Raw genomic sequence first — 26,891 nt, forward strand, 5'->3', positions numbered from 1 at the left:
TGCAATTAAATTAGAACATTTCAATCTCAAGATATTTCAAGTTGAAAACGGTCAACAAATCTCATTCTGTTACTTTTTAAGTACAATCTTTGGTTTTAATTAAAACCCATGTTTTCACCCTTTCTGGCTACCTGCACTTTAAAACTCTCTCATAGTCTTATTGTCCGTTTTCTTACCTTTCCAACGACACCAAACTCGTCTAAATCCGATAATAAATAAGAGAGTTATGAGCTTCGGAAAATTCCACTATTTCCTTTACTATGACTTCTATCCATGACTTTCACTTTCACTTTCTTTGACCTATTTCCGGCATGACCTAATTCCGGCAACTTCGTTTTTTGCCTATACCCTAACCCTAACCCTAACCCTAACCCAACCCTAACCCTAACCCTAACCCTGACTAACCCTAACCCTGACCCTAACCCTGACCCTGACCCTAACCCTAACCCTAACCCTAACCCTGATTTTTAGGATTTATCCAGGGTTATCCCTTTAAACTTCATATCTGGTGTTCATATTCGGGTTCTAAGTTAGGGAGATGATGTTAAATAGAATGAATCCTCAACCCTTCCCGAACCCGGAAGTTAAAGGGTCAACCCTGACTTAACCCTGATTTTTAGGATTTATCCAGGGTTATCCCTTTAAACTTCATATCTGGTGTTCATATTCGGGTTCTAAGTTAGGGAGATGATGTTAAATAGAATGAACCCTCAACCCTTCCCGAATCCGGAAGTTAAAGGGTCAACCCTGAGTTAACCCTGATTTTTAGGGTCCATTCAGGGTTATTACTTTAAACTTCATATCTGGTGTTTATATTCGGGTTTTAAGATAACTACATGATGGTTAATTGAATGAACCCTCAACCCTTCCCGAACCCGGAAGTTAAAGGGTCAACCCTGACTTAACCCTGATTTTTAGGATTTATCCAGGGTTATCCCTTTAACCTTCATATCCGGTGTTCATATTCGAGTTGTAAGTAAAGGAGATGGTGTTGAATCGAATGAACCCTCAACCCTTCCCGAACCCGGAAGTTAAAGGGTCAACCCTGAGTTAACCCTGATTTTTAGGGTCCATTCAGGGTTATCCCTTTAAACTTCATATCTGGTGTTTATATTTGGGTTGTAATATAAGTAGATGATGTTTAATCGAATGAACGCTTAAACCTTCCCGAACCCGGACTTTAAATGGATGAGTCCGAGTTAACCCTTTCTTGCAGTGTTCATCCAGTTTTATCTCCATAAACCTCATATCTGTTGTTCCGATTGGGGTTGAATGATAGTTATACAAAGTCCATTTGCATGAGTTTTTAAATCTATCCAAACGCGGAAGTGTAAGGAATAACCTTGATGTAGCCCTTTTTTCAGTCTTTGTTTTCTTGTTAATACTTTGTTCATCATTCTTAACTTCATATGTATTGTTGATATTCTTAAGTAATAATAATAGATAATGTTCAATTAAATGAGCCCTAAGAAATCTTAAATCCTTATGTTTTCAGATGTCTTATATCTTCATATCTGCTTATTGTAATTGATTTTTAATATAATTAATTATCATAACAATTCTCTCCAGAAGCATGAAGTTCAAATTGTCACACAGAGTAAACCCTTATTGTAGAGATCATTCAGGTAATTTACTATCACATAATATCTGGAAAAAGAATTTTTGGACCCAATTTAACAGAAAAGTCAATGCAACCTAAAAATCAAAATCAAATTGTAATCCGAATGTTTAATTCATGCACCTTTGCATTTTTTTTTTGGTTTAAAATAAACAACTATTTCATATAACAATCATTTATTTATTATTTTTCAATCTGTGCTTTGATCATTTTTTAATATTCCTTATTAAAAAGTACACAGCAATAGATACAATTCAGTGATTATCTTACAATCTTGCTGTCAAATGACAGAATGATCTGACAAAATACGAGAAAAAAATCAATTATGTCCATAATACAAGAACTGAAACAATTCACATTGATTTAGGTCAATTTAAGCCATTCATTTTTAACCTTGTCATTAAACAACCCATCATGAATTACATGTTTGTTGTCTGATTATCTGTTTCGGAAAAGCTACAGAACCTTTCTTGTGTACAGGTATCATGGCTATCCAGCACTCCCATCCTCTTTCGTAAAACAATTGAAACCCTAAAGAGCTGCTGAAATTCATAAGCTCGCTTTTAGAATATTCTGTTACATGTTTCTTTAAAGTGCTTCTAATCTCACGTAAACTGCCATTCTCATTCGGAAAGAGTGTTATATGTCTAACTGGCATTCGTATTCCATTTAAATTCTTCAGTTCAATAACACATCCATCAATATCAAAAGTGTACTGAAGCCAAACATCTCTTTCTGCTTCGTCAACTGTCACGCTTCTTACGAATACCCGTTTATCTCTTTTGAAGAATAACATGGGTGACTCGCTCACAGGATAATACCTATTCGCTAAGTTCATGTTCTCCATCACAGTTTCCGCAAAAGTCTGCTCATCTTCCTCGGTATTCATCTTTAAATAAAAAAAAGTTCCAGTCATATTGATTCAATTTTATATACATTTAAATAAAGCTAACTTTACTTATCTAACATAATAGAAGGTCTCTTTAATCAGTTATATTAAAATGGTACCCTTTGCAGAAGATGTAAAATCCAGAAAAAAATTTATATGCTGAAAATTGTACTAACAATATTAAAAGATCCTACTTCACAACGTTGGAAAGCAAAAAAATATGCTCTCATACTCATTAAGTAAAATAAATATGAATAAAGAGTAAAAAACCTGTAGAAAACCAAAGTAAACCCATCGTATACCTGGGTTTCACAATAATATTCACCCTGTATCACGGCCAAGTTTTCCCTGGGTTATACCCGGGTTTAACATGGGTTAAACCCGTGTATATCTTGGGTTATACTCGGGTTTATCATGGGTTAAACCCAGATATATCCTTGATTATACCTGGGTAATACCCAGGTATATCCTGGGTTATACCCGGGTATATCCTGGGTTATACCCGGGTATATCCTGGGTTATACCCGGGTATATCCTGGGTTTAACCCTTGATTATCCTGGGTTAAACCCGGGTATATCTTGGGTTAAACCCAGGTATAACCCGGGTTAAACCCGGGTATACCCTGGGTTAAACCCGGGTATAACCTGGGTAAAACCCGGGTATACCCTGGGTTAAACCCGGGTATACCTAGGGTATACCCGAGTACACTGGTGTGCATACTCAGCATCATTTGAAGTTTACTTAAATGACCTTAATTACAATCAATATGTTCTTATTGTGTAATTAAAAGGAATATATCCTAATTAACCTTTGAAAATACACTTTAAATTACCAGGTACTATTGAAGAACACAAAAAAATATACATAAACTTTGTCCTCTTAAACACAAAAAATTCATTATACTTCCGTAAATTTTTAATGCAAAAATAAGGCAAGATTATGCATTACTTCCTTAAAAAAGATGCCGTTGCTTACTCAAACAATACATGATAATTAGCAATTAAAAAAATCAAATGAAATATTACCTTACATCAAAAAAATCACCCATTAAAAACACAACAGTATATAAACGTCCAAATCGAAAGAAATTCTGCAAGAAAACACCTACTTTCACAATGAAATGAGTGACAATCACGTGATAAAATAGGCGGAGTCCCGCAATCCCGCACCCGCAACACGTCAAAGTGCCCTTACCCTAACCCACAGTAACCCTAAACCTAACCCTAACCCTGACCCTAACCCTAACCCTAACCCTAACCCTGACCCTGACCCTAACCCTGACCCTAACCCTAACCCTAACCCTAAACCCGGGTATATCTTGGGTTAAACCCGGGTATAACCCGGGTTAAACCCGGGTATAACCCGGGTTAAACCCGGGTATAACCCGGGTTAAACCCGGGTATACCCTGGGTTAATCCCAGGTATAACCTGGGTAAAACCCGGGTATACCCTGGGTTAAACCCGGGTATACCTAGGGTATACCCGAGTACACTGGTGTGCATACTCAGCATCATTTGAAGTTAACTTAAATGACCTTAATTTCAATCAATATGTTCTTATTGTGTAATTAAAAGGAATATATCCTAATTAACCATTGAAAATACACTTTAAATTACCAGGTACTTTTGAAGAACACAAAAAAATATACATAAACTTCGTCCTCTGAAACACAAAAAATTCATTTTGGTGGGACTTCATTTGTCAATTCGGCGTACGCCGAATGCGCCGCTTGACCTTTGGTAACCCGGCTTGTTGCTTCATTTGACCGGGGAAGGTTCGCCGGCGTACGCCGATCTCGCCGGTCTGATATGACCGGCGAGCAATTCGCCGGTCTTAGAAATATGGCGGGAAGATAAAACAACTTATAAAATGTGGATACTTTTTACCAATTCGGCATATTCTTTAATTGTGTGCATTTCTTGAACAAATCTCCATTCATTTATTTAAAATCCGTTCTTAATTTCTAAAAATAATTTTTTTCATGAGGTCCATGACTTTTTTAAACATTGAATTTCTAATTATCCAACCTTTTTTTTGCTACGACATAACGTAAAAAGTGATAGATCTTAATTAATTGATTGTTATATAGTATAATTATTTTTTGTTTTCGCCGGTTTACTTCATTTGCCAGTTAGCCGTTTTACGCCGATCATATGACCGGCGCAATTCGGCGTACGCCGATCTGTAACAAATGAAGTCGGCCCTATACTTCCGTAAATTTTTAATGCAAAAATAAGGCAAGATTATGCATTACTTCCTTAAAAAAGATGCCGTTGCTTACTCAAACAATACATGATAATTAGCAATTAAAAAATGAAATAACCTCAAATAAAATATTACCTTACATCAAGAAAATCAACCATTAAAAACACAACAGTATATAAACGTCCAAATCGAAAGAAATTCTGCAAGAAAACACCTACTTTCACAATGAAATGATTGACAATCACGTGATAAAATAGGCGGAGTCCCGCAATCCCGCACACGCAACACGTCAAAGTGCCCTTACCCTAACCCTAACCCTAACCTAACCCTAACCCTAACCCTAACCTAACCCTAACCCAACCCTAACCCTAACCTTAACCCAACCCTAACCCTAACCCTAACCCAACCACGTATATTTCTATTTGCCCTTATGGCTATTGCAAGTAGCTCGACACATAACATGAACAGGTAGGGTGATAAAGGGCATCCTTGTCTTACTCCTCTAGTTAATTTGAAGAAAGATGTTGTATACCCATTGTTTATAACACTACTAGAGATATCTGTATACAGGATTTCAACCCAATGTCTGAAACTTTCACCAAATCCAAATATTTCTAAAGCTTTATCGATGAAAGGCCATTCTATTGTATCAAATGCCTTTTCAAAATCAACTAAGAGAATTAGTCCAGGAATATTCTTAATACTAGTATAGTTTATAAGATCAGATATGGTTCTAATATTTTCTCCTATAAATCTATTCTCTAAATATCCAGTTTGGTCAGAATCTATTAAATGAGGTAAATAAGTTTTCATCCTTTTTGCCAATACCTTTGATAATATTTTATAATCAAAATTTAGAAGAGATATTGGTCTCCAGTTTTTTAACAAAGTTCTAGCTTTATCTTTTTTAGGAACTAGAGTTATTATTCCTTTTCTTTGGTCAACTGAGAGAGTGTGTTTTTCAGTGCTTTCATTTATACTATCAATGACTAGTTCCGATATCTGATTCCAGAAATACTCATAAAATTCCATTTGAAACCCATCAGTTCCTGGTGATTTATTATGTCTAAAAGTTTTCAAAATATTTGCACATTCTTCATAAGTAATTGGTCCCTCACATGAAAGAGATTCCTTTTTTTGAAGTCTTGGAATGTTTACATTATTTACAAAATAGCCAAGATTTTCATTATATTCATTATAATCCAAGTCAGATGTATATAATTTCTTATAAAATTTCATCTCCTCCTCTAATATTTCACTTTTACAATGTACAATATTTTCATTTATATTTAGTGTTGAGATACATTTATTTCTGTAATTTCTTTTTTCCAAAGATAAAAAGAATTTTGAGCATTTTTCCCCCTCTTCACACCATTTTGCCTGAGATCTTAATATAATTCCTTTAGTTTTGTTATCATTTAATATTTCCAACTCTTCTCTTATTTCATTATATATGTTAATATTTTCTTCAGTTGGATCTGTTGCCAATTTTACATTTTGTTCCTCTAGTTTCTTAATAAGACTTTCTTCACTCTTTCGATTTCTACGAGCTTTTAGTTTTGAATACTTTACAATAAATCCTCTTAGTTCACATTTAATTGTATCCCATTTCAACTAACTTAAAGTATTTTTCTTTTAACTGTGCAATTGTATTTTTTATTCTCTCTACAAATACCTCATCTTGTAATAAGGATGCATTAAATTTCCAAAAACCAGGGCCTCTATCTACAAAATTTTTTCCCTTTAACGTTATGGTTATAACACTATGATCTGTTTTTATTGATGGTTTTATACTTGTCGTTCCAAAAGGTACCATAAAAGCTGGAATCAAGAAAAAAATCTAATCTTGATAAAATAATTGGAATTTTTCGCAAAAAAGTGAAAAGTTTTCTATCTGGATTTTTTTCTCTCCATATATCTATTAAATTTAGATCATTCATTGCAGCGATTAGATTATCTCTGTATTTGGATTTCCCTTCAATGCCTCCGCCTTGTTTGTCTATAATAGGGTTTAAAGTAATATTGAAATCACCACCTAATATCAAATTCTTATCACTCTCTTCTTCTAAATGATTCAACAAAAAATCTAAAAATTCAACTTGTTCAACTGAGTTATCTTTTGTTGGTGCATATATATTTATCAATGTAAATTTTGAATCATCTAGTAAAATAGATACTTTCAGAAATCTGCCAATATCATCACCTGTGTGTTCAATTATTTTATAGTCTATATGATGTGGAAATAAAATTGCTACCCCTTTGCTATTAGATACTCCATGAGTAAAAATGATATCCGATTCCCACTCAGTTTTCCACATCTGCTGATCTTGTTCAGTAGAATGTGTTTCTTGTAAATAAATAAAATGATTGGGAAATTTCTCTTTAAACCATGTAAACAAACATCTTCTTTTACTAGATAAACCTAACCCCCTTACATTTAGAGATAAGCAAGATATATTAAAAGACATAATCTATTTTGATTCTGTTACAGAGCACCAACACTGGCTCACTCGCAATAAAAAAGAGTGCAATAAACATTGCCAATTCAATTGAAGTTGCATGTAAACAAATAGTTCTTTTTTAACATAGAGCCAGGTATATAACAGAAACACAAAAGAAAAAAAACATACAGCGTATGTACAAAAAAAAGGATAAGTCATTTTATTTCGAGTACCTTAGGCTTTGACCAAAAATGTGTCTTTGTCATCTCGATCTGTATCGGGATTTCAATACCGGAAAGGAAAAGCAGTAACAAATTTTAGACCAAACACTGCGGATGTAAAAAATCCGTATTGTTTAATACAAGAAAGGAAAGGAAAAAATTTGTCAATTTAGACATAAATAACAAAAAATAATTAAATAATTAATAAGAAGCATTATTAAATATTTAATAATAATCATTTTTGATGGAAAAGAGCAGTGACAGTTCCAATAAGGAAATTACCTGACATGGGCACATATTTAGCCACTATGTGCAAGAACAATGTCTGCAGTCAAGTTTTCAATAATTTGAAACCTGCGGAAGCCTAGGTGTTTACCGTAAAACCTGGAGATAACGCATGCCTTGTTTGTAACATTTAGTGATCGGAGAACTTTGACGAGCCGCCTCCCTGCACCATACTCGCCGTCATCGTTGTGACCCTCGTGGATTGCGCCGGTATTATCTTTAAAACGGTACACTAAAATATTGTGTTCAGCAGTTGAGTAGGCTGGGTCAATAATAATTTTTTTATAAAAGTTCCTGACTTGATTGTACGTCTCTACTGTTGCTGCAGCTGCTTTGAATGTGTTTCCTTCATCTGAGCAATCCATGGTAGACATAGAAATCTGTTGAAGCTTTTCCTTATCCGATTGGGTCATCTCAAGGATATTTTCTGGCTTTGGTTTCAATACTTTTTCTCTGTACACATTTCCATTCGGAAATCGTGTCAAATCGTGTCATTACTTTCTCCTTCCAGTACTGATTATTTATCTCCTGAAGTTTCTTTCGGTTTTCCGCTATTTCTATTGGTCTCTGTGGCGTGACGTAAAAAGTTCTTTCGGGTGCATTTGGTTGCGCGGACTGGTCAGACTGGTCAGACGCTTCACGGTCACTTTTGTTCAGTTCTCTTTGCGCTTGGAGAATTTTTTCCTTATCAGTAAATTTTGACAGTCTGCCTGTAATAATTCGCGATCTCCCTGGAGTTTTCGGCCCATTTCTATGTATGTTTGCAAAGGAAGTGTCCACTCCAAAATGCTGCTTTATGAGTTGTGGGACCCTTTTTTATAGTGACAAATCTTTCTGTTGGATTTCTAAAGGGAATTCTTGCTTGTTCTTAATTTATCACAGAATTAGGAGGCATAATACCCTTTGAAAAAATTTGAAAAAATTTTTCCTGTTTCAATACAAAGTGAACCATTGAAAATGAATTTGTCAACATTTAATGGTGTTATTTGAACTGTTTGAGGTTGGATGACAGTTCTTTTCTGTACAGAAATTATGTAAATTTGAAAATCATTCTTAGAACCCTCTGTTTTGATCTTAGTGATTGGTACTGATGTTTGATCCAATATAAGAGTCAAGTTTTGCATATTGATAATGCTGTTGTGTGCTTTCAAAAAATCAAGGCCAAGTAATAATGAGTCTGCAATATCCCCAACCACTATATCCCATCTTTGTACAATTGGCCCTATTCTTAACTTAACCTTTTCTGCTGTTTTGGCTTTGATGATTTTATGTTCACCTGTCCCTTTTAAAGTTATTTCTTTATTCAGTGTTGGTTTTGGTTTGAGGGTTTCAAAAAGTTCATAATTGATTTGTGCTGCAGTATCTATCACAGCATCAATTGTTTTGTTGTTTACAGTACAAGGGAATAAAGGGTGTTTTTCAATTTATCATCTTTGTAAAGTTCAATTTCTTGTATTTTAAACTTTACTTTAAGACGAGGCCTGTCTAATGTATCTGAATAGGTTGGATAATGGCCTACATCTCCAACCTATTGAAGTTTAAAGGTTTAGACTGGGGTGATGGTGACCTATTCCTACGATTAGGACAGTCTTTGGCATAGTGACCATCTTGATTACACTTAAAACAAGTTTGTCTGCTTGGGCTACTTGACGAAGATCTAACTCTTGCACTCTCTCTACTGTTTGATCTGTAATTGTTTTTCTGACTAGAGGATTTTAAAATTTTTAGAATATCTTGAATGTTTGTTTTTATTTCACTTGTGTCATCTTCCAATCTTTTGACCCTTGACTCTAGTCTTGACACTTTTGTTTGTTCTGTGTATGGTGTTGATGTTTGTTTTGTTTTGTAAATAGCCCTAACTTTGTTAACTTTCTCTTCATCTTCCTCCCCCTCACTCTCTGAACTCTCAAACTTCACCCTTCTTCTTTCAGACTTTTTAAGACCTAAAATAAGCTTTTGATTTGTGATTGCACCTTTTATGTACTGTGTTGCAATGTCTAATGTGGGTGGGTTTTTGTCCATGGCTTGTTTATTTGTGCAGCCTCTCAAAAATGCATCTATTGCAACAGTTTGTCGACAGTCTTCTGGTGTGTCTGGGTATCCGTCTGTTGTCATTTCCAAAACTTTATCTGCAAACTCTTCTACGGATTCCTCAGGACCTTGTTTGACATCTTGATATTGTCTTCGTATTATATGAGGCCTTTCTTGCCAAATCTCTCATTCATTTTTGCGCTCAGTTTCTTAAAACTTCTCTGATCTGAACTTGGTCTGGAACTGAAATATTTCAAGGCTTTGTCTCGAAGACTCTCAATAAGTTTGTCCAGTTTCTGTTTATCGGACCATTTGTATCTTGATGCAATGTGGGACAACTGGGTGAAGAAGGGTCTCCAGTCACTCTTTCCATCAAATGTAAACATTTTTGGTGGACTTGGTCCCTTTGGCTCATTGGTGTCAAGGCTAACCGATGAAAAGTTTCTGTAAACTCCTTGTGGGGCTAACTTGTCTACTTCTCGACTGATTTTTTCATCTTCAAGTTGCTTGATTTTATTTTCTAAATGTTGTATTTTACTAACCCACCTGCTGTCTTGTTCCAAAAGTTTTTGTTCCATCACTGCAAGTTCTTTGTCCTTTGCTGTCATTTTTTTTACTAATTGTGTTTTCATAGTGTGCTTTTGTGTTTTCTAACTCTGTTTCAAATTTTGTCGTAACTTGTGCACTTGTTCTTCATGTTCAGATCTTAATGTATGTTCTTAAAAATTCCATTTGTTGTTGTCTAGCAGTGATGTCTTTTTCTGACTGAGAAATTTGTATATTTTTTCTTTCAATGTCTTTTGTTAGCTTACCAATTTCTGATTGTAATTTTGTAATTTGACTTAGAGCATCTTCAATATTTGGATGTGTTTTTTCGGGTTGTGTCACTCTCTCTCTCTGAAAACAATCACACACTCACTCACAAGGGGATCCCGGATTGTGCTTGGGATTGTTGTTAGTGCTTTTAAGTCGTCTACAGAAAGTTTCCCTTTTCCTTCTTTAAGTCTCACGATTAACCCTGCCCTCTTTTCTCCTATGTTTGGGATTGTTTTTAATTCCCCAAAGCTGGCATTGTTTATGTCTACAGGGTTTTCACTAGTTGCCATTTTGATTAAGTTCTACTTTGTTGAGAAAATAAAGATAGAAGAAACAGACGTGTTGTTGATTAACTATCAGAAAGTCCGACAGAAAATCGAGAGTGAAATGTTTATGATTGTTATCAGAAAATCCGACAACAATGAAATCTAAATGAAAAAATGAGAAAAAAGACAGGAAATGATAGAAACCGCCATTGAATTTATTTTTTGAAAAAGAATTTTATTTGATAAGATTAACGAAAAGCAAAGAAAAAATTGGCGCGAAATATGAACACATAATGTCGCACTTCACCGATCGGGGAATCCTACCGGCGACGCCAATGTTGTGAAGTGCGTTTGTATCAGGGAGTACAGTATTTAGTTAGTACAACTTGTGAAATATGGTGAGGGGTAACATAGGTTACAACCCACCTGAGCTCTGGACTCCGGACGGGACATGTGTCAACAGACTTCTGTATACATCCAGGGTAAATTCACAACTGGTTTGATATGGTAGTTCAGTGATCAGCTGATCATGACGTATACAAATATATACATCCCGAACCCGAACTATTTTATAAAACCTTTTATTACTACATAGATTCAACTTTGTTCATATCATGCCCCAGGGGCAGGGTGGGGCAACAACATGGATCAAAGTTTTTCATATTAATATATAGAAAATATCTTTAAAAATTTTCTTCTAAAGAACAGCAAGGCCTTGATAAGTCATATTAATACAGAAGCGTCCTTAGGTAGGGTAGATTGAAGTTCGTACAAATCATGACCCCTGTGGGTAGGGTGGGGCAACAACAGGGGATGAAAGTTACACATAAGAATACATACACTGTAGTATATATGTAATATTCTTTCTTCTCAAGAACAGCAAAGTCAAGATTAGTCATATTAACACAGAAACATCCTCAGGTAGTGTAGATTCAACATTGTTCAAATTATGAATCTGCTGTTGAAGAAGGGCCATAGTTACTAAGGTGAGCGATGTGGCCCATGGGCCTTTTGTAATAAAAATATTTTTTATATTAAAAATGCAATTATTTTTGCAGCGCTAGTATATCTTTGGCAGGACTTACAACCTTTACTCTGCTTATCCATCTTCTTTTATGTAGAGTTTCAAATACTGGTTTTATTGTGGGAAATTTTGTTGCATTACGCAAGTACTTTTTCAAACGAACAATAGTTTGTCAAATAATAAATAAGTAAACTCAAGGATGCATGATGTACTTATTTCTAATTACGTTTACAGGGATCAGGCCAACTTGTATTGATATGTATATGATCTTGGTAGGTCACACTGACTCATGTCTTCATTGTGGCTCATTAGCAGGTCAGATTGACTCACGATTGCATTTTGGCCCATTGATAGGTCAGACTGACTTGATGTCTGGATTGTGGCCATTAGTAGGTCAGGCTGACTCATGTCTACATTGTGGCCCATTAGTAGGTCAGGATGACTTATGTCTACATCAGGCATTTCTTAAATTTAATGAAGTAAAACAGAGTAGAAAGAGTTTTTTTAATTACTAGCAATGAAGTAAAACTTTTTAAGTTAATTAAAATGTTAACATCAACATCATACATTCTAATTATTGTGAAGCAAATGTTTTCTGAGTTACAATGTACATGCATGTATTATACATAGCTACAACTTTTAAAGCATACTAGTCAGTACTTCTAAATCAATTCATAATTTAACATTGTGGACTTCATACAGGTATTAACCAGAACTTTTACTTTATTGCAGTATTCAATAAAGAAGGAGGAATGAAAGAAAAGTATATGCCTGACTGGGAATTGAACCTGGGACCCCTGTATTACTAGTCAGGTGTTCTAACCACTGAGCTACTCAGGCCGATATCCATGGTCCGTATTAAAGCTCAAACCACTACACTATTATTTCCCTTTTGGAAATAAATAGATATAGCTAAGCTAAATCCTATATAGTGGTTTGATTACAATTAACACAAAACTGACAAAAACATATGCCTAATTTCAGCAGCAAACATTTAATTTACATTTCTGTTTGAATATTGCACTATATGATAAGAATCCACAAATTAAAATATCTTCATGCATGTCCAAAATTATATCAACACACTAAAGCTGAAATCCCTAAATCGAGATATGCTCCACTTATAACACAAAATTGATATGTTACAAAAGATCACCTGCATATGTATCATATAAATAATATGTATTAACAAAACAAACATACAAAAAATGAAGTATATCCCACAAATTGTACATGTAAAATGGTACAACCAAGTTAAACCAAGGAGTACATGCAATATATGCAATGGTATCAAATAAACACAGGCAGATGCCTTAATGGCAATAATACCTAAACTGCGCCTAATATTTTCAAGAGTCTATTTTTACATTTTACTCGATTAAATCTCCTAAATAGATTTCCACTGAAAGAAATTTAAAAAATAGCAATGTAACTCTTCTGTGTCGGAGATAAGGAATTCTGCAATAACATGACAGTTTTTGTTTTAGTGGTTATTCTTTTGTAACGGATGATTGATTGTTTGGTCTAATACCAGGCGGCATTCTGTCTACATTTGCCAACAAACCACATGTACATCAACTTATTCCTCTTATTCAGACTCTGAAACTCTGGGTCTTTTGTTGAGGGAGACCATTCTAAAGCGAACTCCAACGTCTAAAATGATATAATAGAAATAAACGAAATCATTTCAAAATTCTAAAGGATTTGATCGAGAGACCCAAAAGGCCTTAACCGTCACCCAGTATAATAATACCCTGTAAAGGATCTACAGAATGGTAAATTATTATATTAAGATAACACAAAATAACCTGTAACTCAAAAAACAAGCAAAATAGGACCATCAACTGAGATCAATAAAACAGTTCTGGTGATCAGCAATAATTCAGAAACTTGTCTGTACATGCCAGTGCTATTTACACTCCATCACTATCTCCATACATAAGACAAAAGTCTTTTAACATGAAACCAGTATTTGCAAAGTATATTCATGCCATTGGCCTTGCTTGGTCTTTGAATAATATATATATATATATATATATATATATATATATATATATATATATATATATATATATATATATATATATATATATATATATATATATATATATATATATATATATATATATATATATATAATTACATAAGTAAGATATTTTTGTCTCATCTTATTCATCTTTGTATTTACAAATCTACCTGATTTTTAAAAACTATGAAATTACTTTTTCTATTAATCACTTAAAAATTATTGTAATTTTTTTTTATTCAATTTAACTATCAATTACATTATTTACATTGATTATTATATTAATATTATTATTATCAGAAAAATAACTCTTAAAGCAGAGCAAAAATTCCTATACATGATTGTAGTGGAGAATTTCACTATCCTGGGAGATTTCTCGTTGTAATCATACACTTATTTTGTCTGCTAAATATCCAGAAACAGATAAGATTTTTGAAGAATTTATGCATTTTCGCTGCACGATCAAAAGCGGTTAGGGTTAGGGGTTAAATCCAGAAAACCTTGTCCCTGGGCCATAAATTTCACAAATTTGATAGCGGGCTCAATGTTTTTTTTTACAATCAAGCCAACAATTTGACTGCTTGTTAATTTTGATTTTAGCCCCTCTGCTCAGGCCCAAGTGGGACAAAGGTCATGAGATTCACAATTTTTTAAACTTTACTTTCACCAATAGATACATACAAAACATTTTTGAAATTGGTTCAGCAGTTTCAGAGAAAAAGCCGAAATTATTCCAATGTTAACGCACAACGACAGACAAAAACAGATATATAACATTATAAATAGATCACTTTAGTGATTCAGGTGACCTAAAAATACAGATAGAAAAAGGGTAATTTTGATATACATGTAAATACTTTATAGACAAGTTATATGTAAATTTAATTCATGTATTAGTACTATTTAGTATGTTGTAACTACACATGTATTTACCTCTAGTCTTAATTTACTTTGAAAGAAATTCATGTTCATCTTTATTTTTTTTCACAATTTTTTAAAAGTTCCTACTCAAATTTGACCTAGAACTTGCCAAAAAGACCTTGTTTAAAAAAATGACAATTACATATTCTCTGGTCATAAGTAATCTTTTTGTGAAGTATGGACATCCAATGTTTCTCCATTAGAAAATTATAGACCTGTCATGATCTTCACACTTTAATCACCAGTGACCTTAAATTTGCCACAATGAACTTGCTTCAATGTTACTACACAAACTCAGGTCATAAACAATCTTTGTACCAAGTATGAGTTTCCGATGATTCTCTATTACAAAGTACTGTAAAATCACATATTTTCGTGGGGTCAAATTTTCGAGGTTTGAGAAAGAAATATTGGTTTGTGGGGATTTGATTTCGTGATTGGAGAAGTGTTAAGTAGTAATGCATTTGAAATCTTACATTTTGTGGTGGTCATGAATTCGAGAGTCTCTCCACACCTCGAAAAGAATGTAAATTAAACCCCCACGAAAATGAGTATTTAACAGTCATAGCCAGGACAAGAATGCAATACTTTTTCTGTCAGTTACCTTGAACATGCCACAATGACCTTGCATCAAGGTTATGACATACTCTGGGGCTATAAACAATCTCTGAACCAAGTATGAGCTCCAATGATTCTCCACTAAAAGATATAGCCCAGTTAAGATTGCACAGATAGACATACAAGGTGATTCCTATATACCCTTCTAAACTGTACTTGTCCCCACTAGTCACTATTTTTCCGTTATTTCCCGATCATGACAAGGAGCACACAGCGGGTGTGACCGGTCGGCATGGGATGCTCACTCCTCCATGGCACCTAATCCCACCTCTGATGTTTGGAGGTCCGTGTTTGCTCTGCTCTTATTTTGCATTGTTTAATGGACTTTTGAGCTTGATTACTGTTCGTTATCTCCATACATTTCATTACAGTGATTAATTATCATAGGTGAATAGCAAAACGGAATAACTCCTCTCAGTAGATTTTAAATTCAGAGCCTCACCCTAGCACCAGAGGGCCTAGACCAAGGGGCCGAGAAATTCACAATTTTGGAAGAGGTGCCCTTGCTTATCATAACCATGCACTAAGTATGTTTGCTAAATCCTCAGGGGCAGAAAAGAAGATTTTAAAGAAATAGTGCATTTTCACTATATAATCATCAGAGCCCCTACCTCAAACACCAGAACACCTGACCCTGGCCACAAATTTCACAAATTTGGAAGAGGCATCCTTGCTCATCTTAACCATGCATTTAGTTTATCTGGTAAATATACAGGTGGAGAAGAGAAGAATTTTAAAGAATTTGTGCATTTTCACTACATGATCATTAGAGCCCCACCTTAACTCCTGAACCCCTGACCCTGGGGCCATGAATTTCACAATTTTGGTGAAGGGTTCAATGCTTATAAAATCAATAGTCACATGAATAAGTGATTGACTCAGGTGACCTAAAAATACTCTACGCTAGTGCAGTAGTTTAAACAGTAGTTTAGACATAGTTGGATATGCTACTTAAGACTGTTCATTTACAGATTGCAATGTATGGGAGTTAACTATGACATTTTGTGTCTGAAGACTACTGAGATAATAAAGTTTCTATTGTGAACATCTTCAGTTTGCTCTCATTACCAGCTGATTGAGCTTACCATTTTTTGTGGGAGGACACGACCACAGCTTCCCTTATTAACATGCTCTAGATAAGCCAGCTTCAGTGTTTCCTTCATTGTCAGAGACACACATTGGCTACATAACTTACACATCTACAATACAAACTTCCATGTTTATACTCCTTTATTGGAAATGCTTTCTTCTTATTTTCATTATTATTATTATCTTGATCATGTTTTAAACTTCCAGCAAAATTGATAATGGAAATCAGTCACCAAATAAACTTCTGTAAATAAATGCATGTTCATATGCGTCATACTGTTCATTGTAAACATTGAATATTGAGATAGATTTCCTTCTTATATAATTAAAATAAAATGTATGAAATGAACGATAACTCCAAAAAAGAAACACTTTTCAAGCCTCTTTTATGACATTTTATTTTCTAAAAGTATCATTTTGTTGACATTAGCTCATGGGAAAGTGAAAGAATTACTTGATAAAGAACGAAATCCCTGGGATTTTTAAATCGACAGCGTTTTTTATCTTTCATTTTTTTAGAAATTTAAATCCCCTTTTAAAAGGCCCTGAGATAGAGACACAAAGCATGCTGCACAAAAATTGCATCTAATTTACAAAGCTTTGAGATCCTAAGTACTAAAGATACAGACTTAGTTATTTCCAAAGAATATGCTTTGTCTGTACAATATCAAACTTACACAAGTCCTACAGCTATGAAGACATGATTTACTGAGACACCACTCAGGGAACACAGAGTATAAAAATAACTTCCCTCTTCCCTACAGCTATGAAGACATGATTTACTGAGACACCACTCAGGGAACACAGAATATAAAACTAACTTACCTCTTCCCTACAGCTATGTAGACATGATTTACTGAGACACCACTCAAGGAACACAGAATTTAAAACTAACTTCCCTCTTCCCTACAGCTGTGTAGACATGATTTACTGAGACACCACTCAGGGAACACAGAGTATAATAACAAACTTCCCTCTTCCCTACAGCTATGTAGACATGATTTACTGAGACACCATTCAGGGAACACAGAGTATAATAACAAACTTCCCTCTTCCCTACAGCTATGTAGACATGATTTACTGAGACACCACTCAGGGAACACAGAGTATAAAACTAACTTCCCTCTTTCCTACAGCTATGCAGACATGATTTACTGAGACACCACTCAGGGAACACAGAATTTAAAACTAACTTACCTCTTCCCTACAGCTGTGTAGACATGATTTACTGAGACAACACTCAGGGAACACAGAGTATAAAAATAACTTCCCTCTTTCCTACAGCTATGCAGACATGATTTACTGAAACACCACTCAGGGAACACAGAGTATAAAAATAACTTACCTCTGCCCTACAGCTATGAAGACATGATTTACTGAGACACCACTCAGGGAACACAGAGTTTAAAACTAACTTACCTCTTCCCTACAGCTATGAAGACATGATTTACTGAGACACCACTCAGGGAACACAGAGTATAAAACTAACTTCCCTCTTCCCTACAGCTGTGTAGACAGGATTTACTGAGACACCACTCAGGGAACACAGAGTATAAAACTAACTTCCCTCTTCCCTACAGCTGTGTAGACATGATTTACTGAGACACCACTCAGGGAACACAGAAATGTCCTTGTCAGAGACTCTCATATTGGCTTCATCCTCTGAACTGTTCAAATCAAAGACAAATACAAAGCTTTGAAATTTATTTAATTCCTACCTGCATGATATCTGAAATATAGGTGTGGTTATATAATTAGGCTGAATAAAAAATGAAAATAAGTAAATTCCAGGTATCGGTAAATAATTAGTATAATGCACCATATTTACATGTTACTTTTACAAGAATTTGTATTCAGTAAACTAATCATTTCTTCTTGCTGTTCTATAGAAGACTTTAAAGAAATAAGTATGTACGGTTTTGGCTTTATTATGCCCTAAAAAATTGATGTTTCAAAAAGTTTTGAAAATTCCTTACATATGAGTTGAATATATGATTATGATCAGGAAAGAAAATGGTATAAAGGATGTCTGGTCTGGAAATAAGACGTCATTAATCTGTCACATTTCAAAGTTTGAAACAGAAAAGACCTCAAAATGACTCATTGAATGGGTTATTTTCCTTTAGAAAATGGTGTCCACAGCCATCACCCACTTCAGTTTTCAGATATATTGTGTAAAATCTTTATGAAAACACATATCTTAAAATCTTTGTGGGCAATACATGTGGTCTAAATTGTCTGAAAGATACCTTCTTTCCTATACATATTCCCATGTAAAAATTTGATCACCTATTGTGACCACATCAAATTTGAATCAACACTTATCAGGAAGTTTCATCTTTTTAGAAACAGTGGTTCGTGAGAAAAAGATTTTTTGTGACACCAAGTCTATTTTTAACTATTTTTATTTGATTGATTGATTGATGTATGTTGTTTTACGTCCCATTCGAGAAATTTTTACTCATATAGGGACGTCACCATATAACGGTGAAGGGCTTCAAATTTTTACCTATACACGGCACTCGGGGCCATTGAGCAGTGCGGGTTCTTCATTGTGCCAACAATTACTGTGACACGGGACCTCAGTTTTCAAGGACTCGTCCGAAAGACTAGTGACTTTCACTTCTAGTACCGGGCTTTTGGCAAAGGAACAGTCACTTTCTATGTTTATGTCTAAGGTTTGACGCGGTGCGGCGAACGAGAATGGAACCTGGGTCTCCGAATCACAAAGCGAGCGCCCTTCCACTAGGCTACCGTACCGGTGCCTATTCTTAATTATTTCCCCTTTCAAGAAACCCTGGACCTTTATTTAAGCAAACTTGAATCCCCTTTACCCAAGGATACTGTATGCAACGTCTCTTTGAGCTAAAAAAAGGAACAAGATTATCTAAATCAAGCCCCAATAGTCCTGTGTGACTTTGTCAGAAATCCAACCCTTCTACTTATCCAAAATTCAGAATGGAGAGTTTCAAAGGAAAAAAAAACATATCAATTACTAATTTTAATCTCAGTGCTGTATAGATATCAAATGTGAATCCCATACCTTTTAAAGAAGTCATTTTTGACTGGCCTAGTGACTAAGACAACACTCAGCAAATTGAACATTACTTTTTCATACATCTCGGCATTTCGTGGGAAGTGACCTGAGGACAGGTTAGGAGACATGTTCACCTGGAAATTTAAGACACGTTAACAGAAAAAAAAACATATAATGGTCGATTGCCACAGAGAGCTAATATCTTTTCCACAGCCTTAGCATAAAATTGCATAATGGTCAAATTGGATTTTTTGCACACACACACACACATTCATAGAGTCACTCACACTTATTGGATTAAGCTGGAAATATGATGAAGAAATATGAAGGCTGCTTTAAGAGGACAGAAATCATTATACATGTATCTGTTGTTCACATATTAAAAAAAATATAAACAATTATTGGAAAAAACAAATATAAAACATTCCATAATATTCCATAGGTCGGTTAAAAAGAAAAACATTTCAACTGGGTTCAAACATTTTCTTCCATAAGTCCCATTTCTTTTCAAACAATGAAAATTTAGAGTTATAGATTGATACACTTCTCTCAATGTTATATTTCATTTTCATATGATTTATAAGGCCAAAAAAGTTTGGTTTTTTACATTGTGATGAGCAAGAAAAAATATACTGCTTAGTGTATAATTTAATAAAGTTTATAATCATGTTATCTTTAGTGAGTGGTATTTCACCAAAAATAATATTTTTAATATTAAAACCAATTCTTTTAGAGGTTGTTCTACAGATATGCATACTCAAATTTCTCCATAAATCCACTATGTCATTACAAGTTACAAATACATGTTGAATAGTTTCAATATTCTCCTTACAAAAGTTGCATGAATCAGATGTTTTAATGTTAACTTTTTTAAGATAATATCCAACAGGAAGAATTCTATGAAGAAGTCGGTATTGAAACCACTGTACAGAAGAATCATTTGTAGTCTTGAAACATACTCGAAAAACATCTTGTGTGCATATATCATTCACTCCATGGGGAGTCAACTCTACATTCTACTTTGAAATTGCTGTAGGCTGCATACAATTTTTGTTTATGACATTATAAATAATTTTTGTACATTTATTATTTAACAAAATATTTTCATAATAGAATGGTAAATAAGGCAAGCAACTTTACTTCATTGATGTTCTCTCAATTGCCAGATTTTTAAAGCATTTTGCAATAGCACAAATGACACTACTGAACTGCATTACATTTAAAGTAGGAATATTAAATTTTTGTTGAAAAGCAGACTTTGAAAGAAAAAAACAATCATCAGACAGGAAGTCTCCAACAGTTTTAACACCTTTGAGATACCATTTTTTTTATAAAAATACTCTTACTATCAATCTTTATGTTTGAGTTGTACCATATTGGAATATTACAAGCTTTATATTTCATATCCTTGTGCATAGGAATTTCATGAAAGCATTTTTTCCAGATTTTCATACCGTTCAAATTTAGCCGGTAAAGGTTCTGTTTAATAGGCAGGTAAACAGTCAAAGGAGAAGACTCCATACAAGGTGACAAAGAGAAAGAGGGGGAAATAAGAGAAAAACTGCACATTTAAAGTAAAATAAAAAACAAAAAACGAGGCCCTGGGCTTTTAAAAATTACCTGAATATCATGAATTTGTTAAGCTATGACCAATTTGGACCCACTTGGAAATGGGTTAGACATATATCACAAACATTTTACAGTTTGATAAGAACTCTTTACACCTTTTCTCACATAATCTGTCCATAATACTACTTGGATGTCGCAAGCAATTTAAATTACATTTTTCTTAAAATAATTGGTAAATATATTGTAGTATTTTGTTAATGACAAGTCTAGTTATCAAACTAACATTGTTAAGTGTTAATACACAGGTAAGAACCCCCTGAGATCCAAACCCTAACCCTGTAGTCTAACAAGTGGCTTTTCGGTCTGTCGCTTAGGCTGAACAGGCAATGATTGGACCATTGATTTAAAAAACAGCAATTATATGCTATGCATTAAGTTATGGCTTTTGAATATAACAATGCCTGATGAATACATGTATATAGAATTTTCACATTTTCAGATTTTTGTCTAAAGTGAAATTAAAAAAAAATAAACATGTCGCTCAATTTGTGTAATTCATGTTAACAAAACCAAGTCCATCAAATGCAACCAGAAACAAATAAAAGTTATATGACAAATTAGTTACAGAAATACATTGTTAAGGAGGTTCGATCTTCAGCTTTTGAGCAGATTTTGGTCTGGACCTTTATTTCGAAAATTCTGCATCATTTTTAAGTTCTAACATTAAATCTGGATTCTACAATGCAAATTAAACTATATCCAATGAAAAAACCGCGATTAAGTTCCATTCATATAGGATTAAGTCAGGAACTATATTTTGTGGCGGAAGTTTTAGAAGAAAATGATCATTTTTTTTTCCTTTTGAAATATATACAGTACTTTAAAGTTTAAAATTCCTATTTTTCCATGCTGGTTGCAAACAGAGCTGTTTTTTGCAGTGAAATGTTTTATGCTGGTTCTGAAATATCTATCAAATTATTTCTTCTGAATTCTTTCATTACATTGTGACAAATAAAGTAAATATATTCTGAAAGTCCAGGAAAAAATTGAGCCAATTTTAATATAAAATAAACATCGAAGATGTGATTTTTGACTAAGACATAAATTACAGTGCAGAAAGGTCATATTAAATGTACTGTAGCGCCAAAAGAAGCATATTGACCCTCATTTTTTGTTTTTATTTTTAATTAAGCAATGTGTGTAAAGAATAATAATATACTTGACAAAAAGTTTAAGACTTTAAATATCAAGATCCAACCTCGTTAATTATATATTCTTTTAACCTGAGGTGAGTGGTTCGTTTTCAGGATCCATTTAAGGAATTTATTTAATAGCTACCATATTTATGCGGTATAAGTGTGTTTGGGCAGTTTAAGCGAAGCGGTTTATAAAAAAGCGTAAGCTTTTCCAACCCACTTTATACCATATAAATTGGGTAGCTAATTTCATCCCTTATAATTTAGTTTTCATTCATTCAGTGTAAAAAAATGATTGCCCTCAAAAAATGACATCAAATTGTACAAAATTTAAATGTAACGTCAGGCGGATCGATACGTTCTTGACGCAAGTCATTGTGACGTAGGCAACCCATTTTATACCATATAAAGTAAATTTTTATCCAATCAAATACCGCGTTATAAGCAGAATTAAATTGTTTTTCGTTATCAACAATACTTAAAAAATATAAGTAAAACTGTCACTGCATATCAATCTATTCATTCATCCTGACCAATCAAACACGTAAACCATTGAAACGAGCATTGATCTGTACACAGTACACATTTTACATCATTTAATCTTGTACAAAGTAATCTACGTTTTGTAATTAACGTTATCAATATAATTCATATAATTATGGTTCCTATCTTGCAAACAGGCCTGTAGAAGGGGAAGCTGCCCCTTTTTTCTGAGTATAGTATTTTGCTTTGACTAATTTTCCTTTAGATGCTGGGATGCTGGTTGCCCCCCCCCCCCAATTTTTTAGGTATCTAGGTTTGAGCACTGGCAGATTCCAGGATATGGACAGTTGATTAGGTTTTTTTTTTTTGCTTGTCAGATTTTTTGGGACACCCCCCCCCTTTTGATACCATTGCTACGGGCCTGGCAAATATGATGTCGGGACAATATGGAACCATGCATAAAACGTTATTGGTTTTCTCGAAAGCATCTTAACATCACCAAACTTCCAATGTAGATCTGATACAGTAAGCACCACAGAAGTCTCTGACGAGATTGTAGCTCTACTGTTTTGTACTTGTAACAAAGCACTTGGACTTGAAACTTTGCAACAGCAATAAATAGAATGATGATCCTTGGTCAAGTCTCTTTCTGTTGCAAGATTACTTGCAATCAGGCTAAGACTGTCGGAGGAGTAGCATTTAGAGCACATGGCGGGTGTGACCGGCCGGCAGAGGATGCTCACTCCTTCATGGCACCTGATCCCACCTCTGATGTTTTAGAGGTCCGTGTTTGCTCTGCTCCAAAGTTTGTATTGCTTAATGGACTTCTGAGCTTGAATACTGTTTGTTATCCCCATATGTTTTCTTTCAACCTACTTTTGTCCAAAGTCTTTTTTTTTTTTAAATCAGATTAAAATTATAGGAGGAGTAGCGTTTTGAAAGTATTTATATTTTTCACTAACTATCGCAACTCTGTTCATCAAAATCAAAAACTGATACACAGAATTATGTATCTTAGTGTAGTGGAGGAGAAATAGCATTTTGGAAAATTGTTCACAGACAGACAGACAGAAAGCTAGAACAGACGGATGGACGAAAGACACCTTAACATCACATTAACTCTGCTTCTGTTCTGCAAAAAAGGTCTTTTATGCAGATTACAATAAACAATTCTTAAAGATTTTTCCAATTCCTACTTTGATCCCTAATTAAGGTGAATCTAAATAACTTGCTGGCATATTATGACCCTGCCATTCTTAAGAAGATTTTTTAAAGATTTTTTCCTAGAAACATGTATTCCTATTTAAAACTTTGATCTCTTCTGTAGCCCCACCCTACCCCTGAGGGTCATGATATGACCAAACTTGAATCTACACTATGTCAGGAAGCTTCATGTAAGTTTCATCTTTTCTGGCCCTTCATTTAACTTGAATCCCCTTTACCTAAGGATACTTTGCGGCAAGTTTGATTGAAATTGATAAAAACGATTCTTGAGAAGAAGTTGAAAATGTGTAAAATTTATGTATGACTATAGGATCGATCCCAATGTTCATTCTGTAGCACATTAAATATACGTTTTCTTGATGCAGGGAATTGTTGTAACAGTGGTATGTATTTTTTTAAATGATTATATTTTTTGGACTACCCTCCTTTCAGATGAACATTCTTTAAAATCTCCAGCCATCAAAAGAATATTACTTTGTTCTGTCCATTATTTTTTCTCTTCTTTAACTGGGTGAAAAGAGTATGCAATTTCATTTACATTTTCATGTACCTCATAATGAATTATTTGCTCAATCACATGTTTTATTCAATTATATAGACAAAAACTGTAAACATGAAAATTAACGTTAAATATACCATAAAACAGCCTTTGTGTAAATATCCCCCACGTACAAACACCTTTAAGCAGCATATTTTATTCAGTTTTAACAATACATAATCCTAGTATTGCAGGAATTACCAAAAACGCGTAATGTTCTTGCTTCTAATTTGCGTAATTAACACAACAGTAAATTTCCAAGTTTACAGTAAATGTATAACAAAAATGCTACAGATTCTGAAAAAAGTATGTATGTATGTATTTATCCTTTAACACAGTCTATAATTTCTGTAAAGCTACTTACCTCCATAAGGTGCACATTTAAATCCTCATCTAGGACAAAGTCAAATCGAACCAATTCAAAGAAATTTCTACAAAGCAGTATAAATACTAAACTCTTACTTCACATGTTAATTAAATTTTATAGAGAATATAATGTATTTTATAGCCATTGTTAAACAAAGTCCTGATATAAGATGTACTGACCTTGAAGAAGAGTACATATTTGTAGCGGAAATGATGGCCGCCTCCTTCTGTAAGTAAACAGTCTTGATGGCAGCAGAAATATCACGCCACAACTTCCTAACATTGTGACCTACAAGGCACAGCCAAAGTTATCACTAGACTGAAGCTAGCAGCCAATAACAGCAGCCATTAAGCCCGTAGAAGCTAGCAGCCACTAAGGAAATTCATCAAAGGACTGAGAGTACTCTGACGCAATACTGTTTAATGCCTCATTTTCGACAATTTATAATTAATAATTAGATAATTAATGCAACACTTAATTATTTATTAATAATTCAAACACTTGGAGGCAGTTAAGCTCACCTGCATAAGGAAAATTATGCGGTTTCACAACAAACAAACAAACAAACAAAAAGAATAAAATGTCACCATCTTTGACCGCTTAAGAATAAAACAGCATTGGAAATAGGTTAAGTACTTCCGGGAGAATCCCTTTTAAGCTCTTTTACGGGTCTCAGGAACATGATGGTGCCAAAAGGCTAACCTGAAATTTGCTTACTCCTAATATTTACATTGATAAGGGTTTGAAGGTAACTTAATCTATTTTAAGTTATGATCCTTGAAGTGTGCTTCGAACAATTACTGGCTCAAGGTAAAAGGGTCCACAGGGCTATTATATACGGGCATAAAATTTAGGCTGAAGTGGTACCACCAAGTGGTGTCAAGGGCGGGTTACATATTTCAAGCAGCTATTATACCTCTTATCTTATAAGTGTGCTTTAAATCATTACTGTGCAAGATAGAAGATTTCTAGGACTATCTTTCCCGCAATCGGTTTGAGGCTGTAACGGCACCACCAAGTGGTGCCAACGGTGGGGAACATCTTTCATGCTTTCATTTTTCAACCATCATTGACCACTAGAACAAACTAACACTAAACTGGAAAAAAGTTAAGGGCCTTAGGGAGTATCCTTTGTCAACTTTTTGACAGGTTCCAATGACTATAAAAGGCCAGTTAGGTAACCTGAACTTTGTTGTTTTTCACTTTGTCTATTGATATACGGATTAAAAGTCAGATGTTATACCCCTTATCTTTGAAGTGTGCTTTAAATCATTACTGGGGCAAGGTAGAGGGCCCCTAGGACTATCGTTTCCCGCTATCAGAATGTTGCTGTAGTGGTACCACCAAGTGGTGCCATGGATGGGGCACGTATTTCAAGCATTCATTTCGAGAACATCTTTGGCTACTAGAACAAAGTAACACTAGTGAAAGGTTAAGGACCTTAGGGAAAACCACTTGCCAGGTTTTCGAAGGGTCCTGTTGAAGAAAAAGGGCCAGTAAGCTAACCTGAACTTTGTTGTTTTTACACTTCAAAGGTAAGGGAGGTAGTAGTCTTTCTTTAACTTCATCTCACAATGCAATGTAAAAAAAATGTTTGGTTTAGTCTACTGGTCCCTTCCAGGGCCAGAGAGCCGGAGATCCCTCAAAAAGTTGACAAGATATACTAAATAAGAATACTTACCCATAGCAGTGCTATTTTAAATGTTGTCCAAAGATGACAAAGAGAAAATTGCTAACAATTTGGTCCCAAACCTTAACACTACTTAATGGCACCCCTACAACCCAAATGTGACAGTGGGAAACGATAACCCTATTTTGCCTCAGTCTTGGTTGAATGCACTATTCAAAGGCAAGGTTGATAATTGCTGATATTTAACTCTTTCAAACAATAGATCGTTCTTGGGTAGAGGGTATGCAGTGACCTTGAATCAATTTTTTAGATGACAGATCAACGTCAGAAAATAGCTTTGCATAAGAAAACTTTGTTCAGAGTATGTCTTCTCTCCCCTTGGCCTTACCTGGCTCA

The 26,891-nt window shown here is 34.4% G+C and overlaps 2 protein-coding genes across 2 annotated transcripts; both read right to left on the reverse strand.

Annotated features, from left to right (window-relative positions):
* Positions 1 to 7,674: 7,674 nt before the first annotated feature.
* Positions 7,675 to 8,073, reverse strand: LOC133173484 (protein IMPACT-like). The gene has a single exon (XM_061308469.1). The coding sequence runs from the start codon at positions 8,071 to 8,073 to the stop codon at positions 7,675 to 7,677; it is 399 nt and encodes a 132-aa protein (XP_061164453.1).
* A 9,920-nt stretch (positions 8,074 to 17,993) lies between these two features.
* On the reverse strand, positions 17,994 to 26,550 carry LOC133173485 (probable tubulin polyglutamylase ttll-15). The gene is made up of 5 exons (XM_061308470.1): positions 26,547 to 26,550; positions 25,045 to 25,153; positions 24,863 to 24,929; positions 19,495 to 19,622; positions 17,994 to 18,118 (listed from the first exon to the last, which is right to left on the reverse strand). Exons 1-5 carry the CDS (start codon positions 26,548 to 26,550, stop codon positions 18,010 to 18,012), a joined length of 417 nt encoding a protein of 138 aa, XP_061164454.1. The 3' UTR covers positions 17,994 to 18,009.
* Between the last annotated feature and the right edge of the window lie 341 nt (positions 26,551 to 26,891).

The sequence above is a fragment of the Saccostrea echinata genome, unplaced genomic scaffold (genome assembly GCF_033153115.1).
Source record: "Saccostrea echinata isolate AGI-Se365-2 ecotype Australia unplaced genomic scaffold, CSIRO_AGI_Sech_v1 ptg000056l, whole genome shotgun sequence".
Lineage (NCBI taxonomy): Eukaryota > Metazoa > Mollusca > Bivalvia > Ostreida > Ostreidae > Saccostrea > Saccostrea echinata.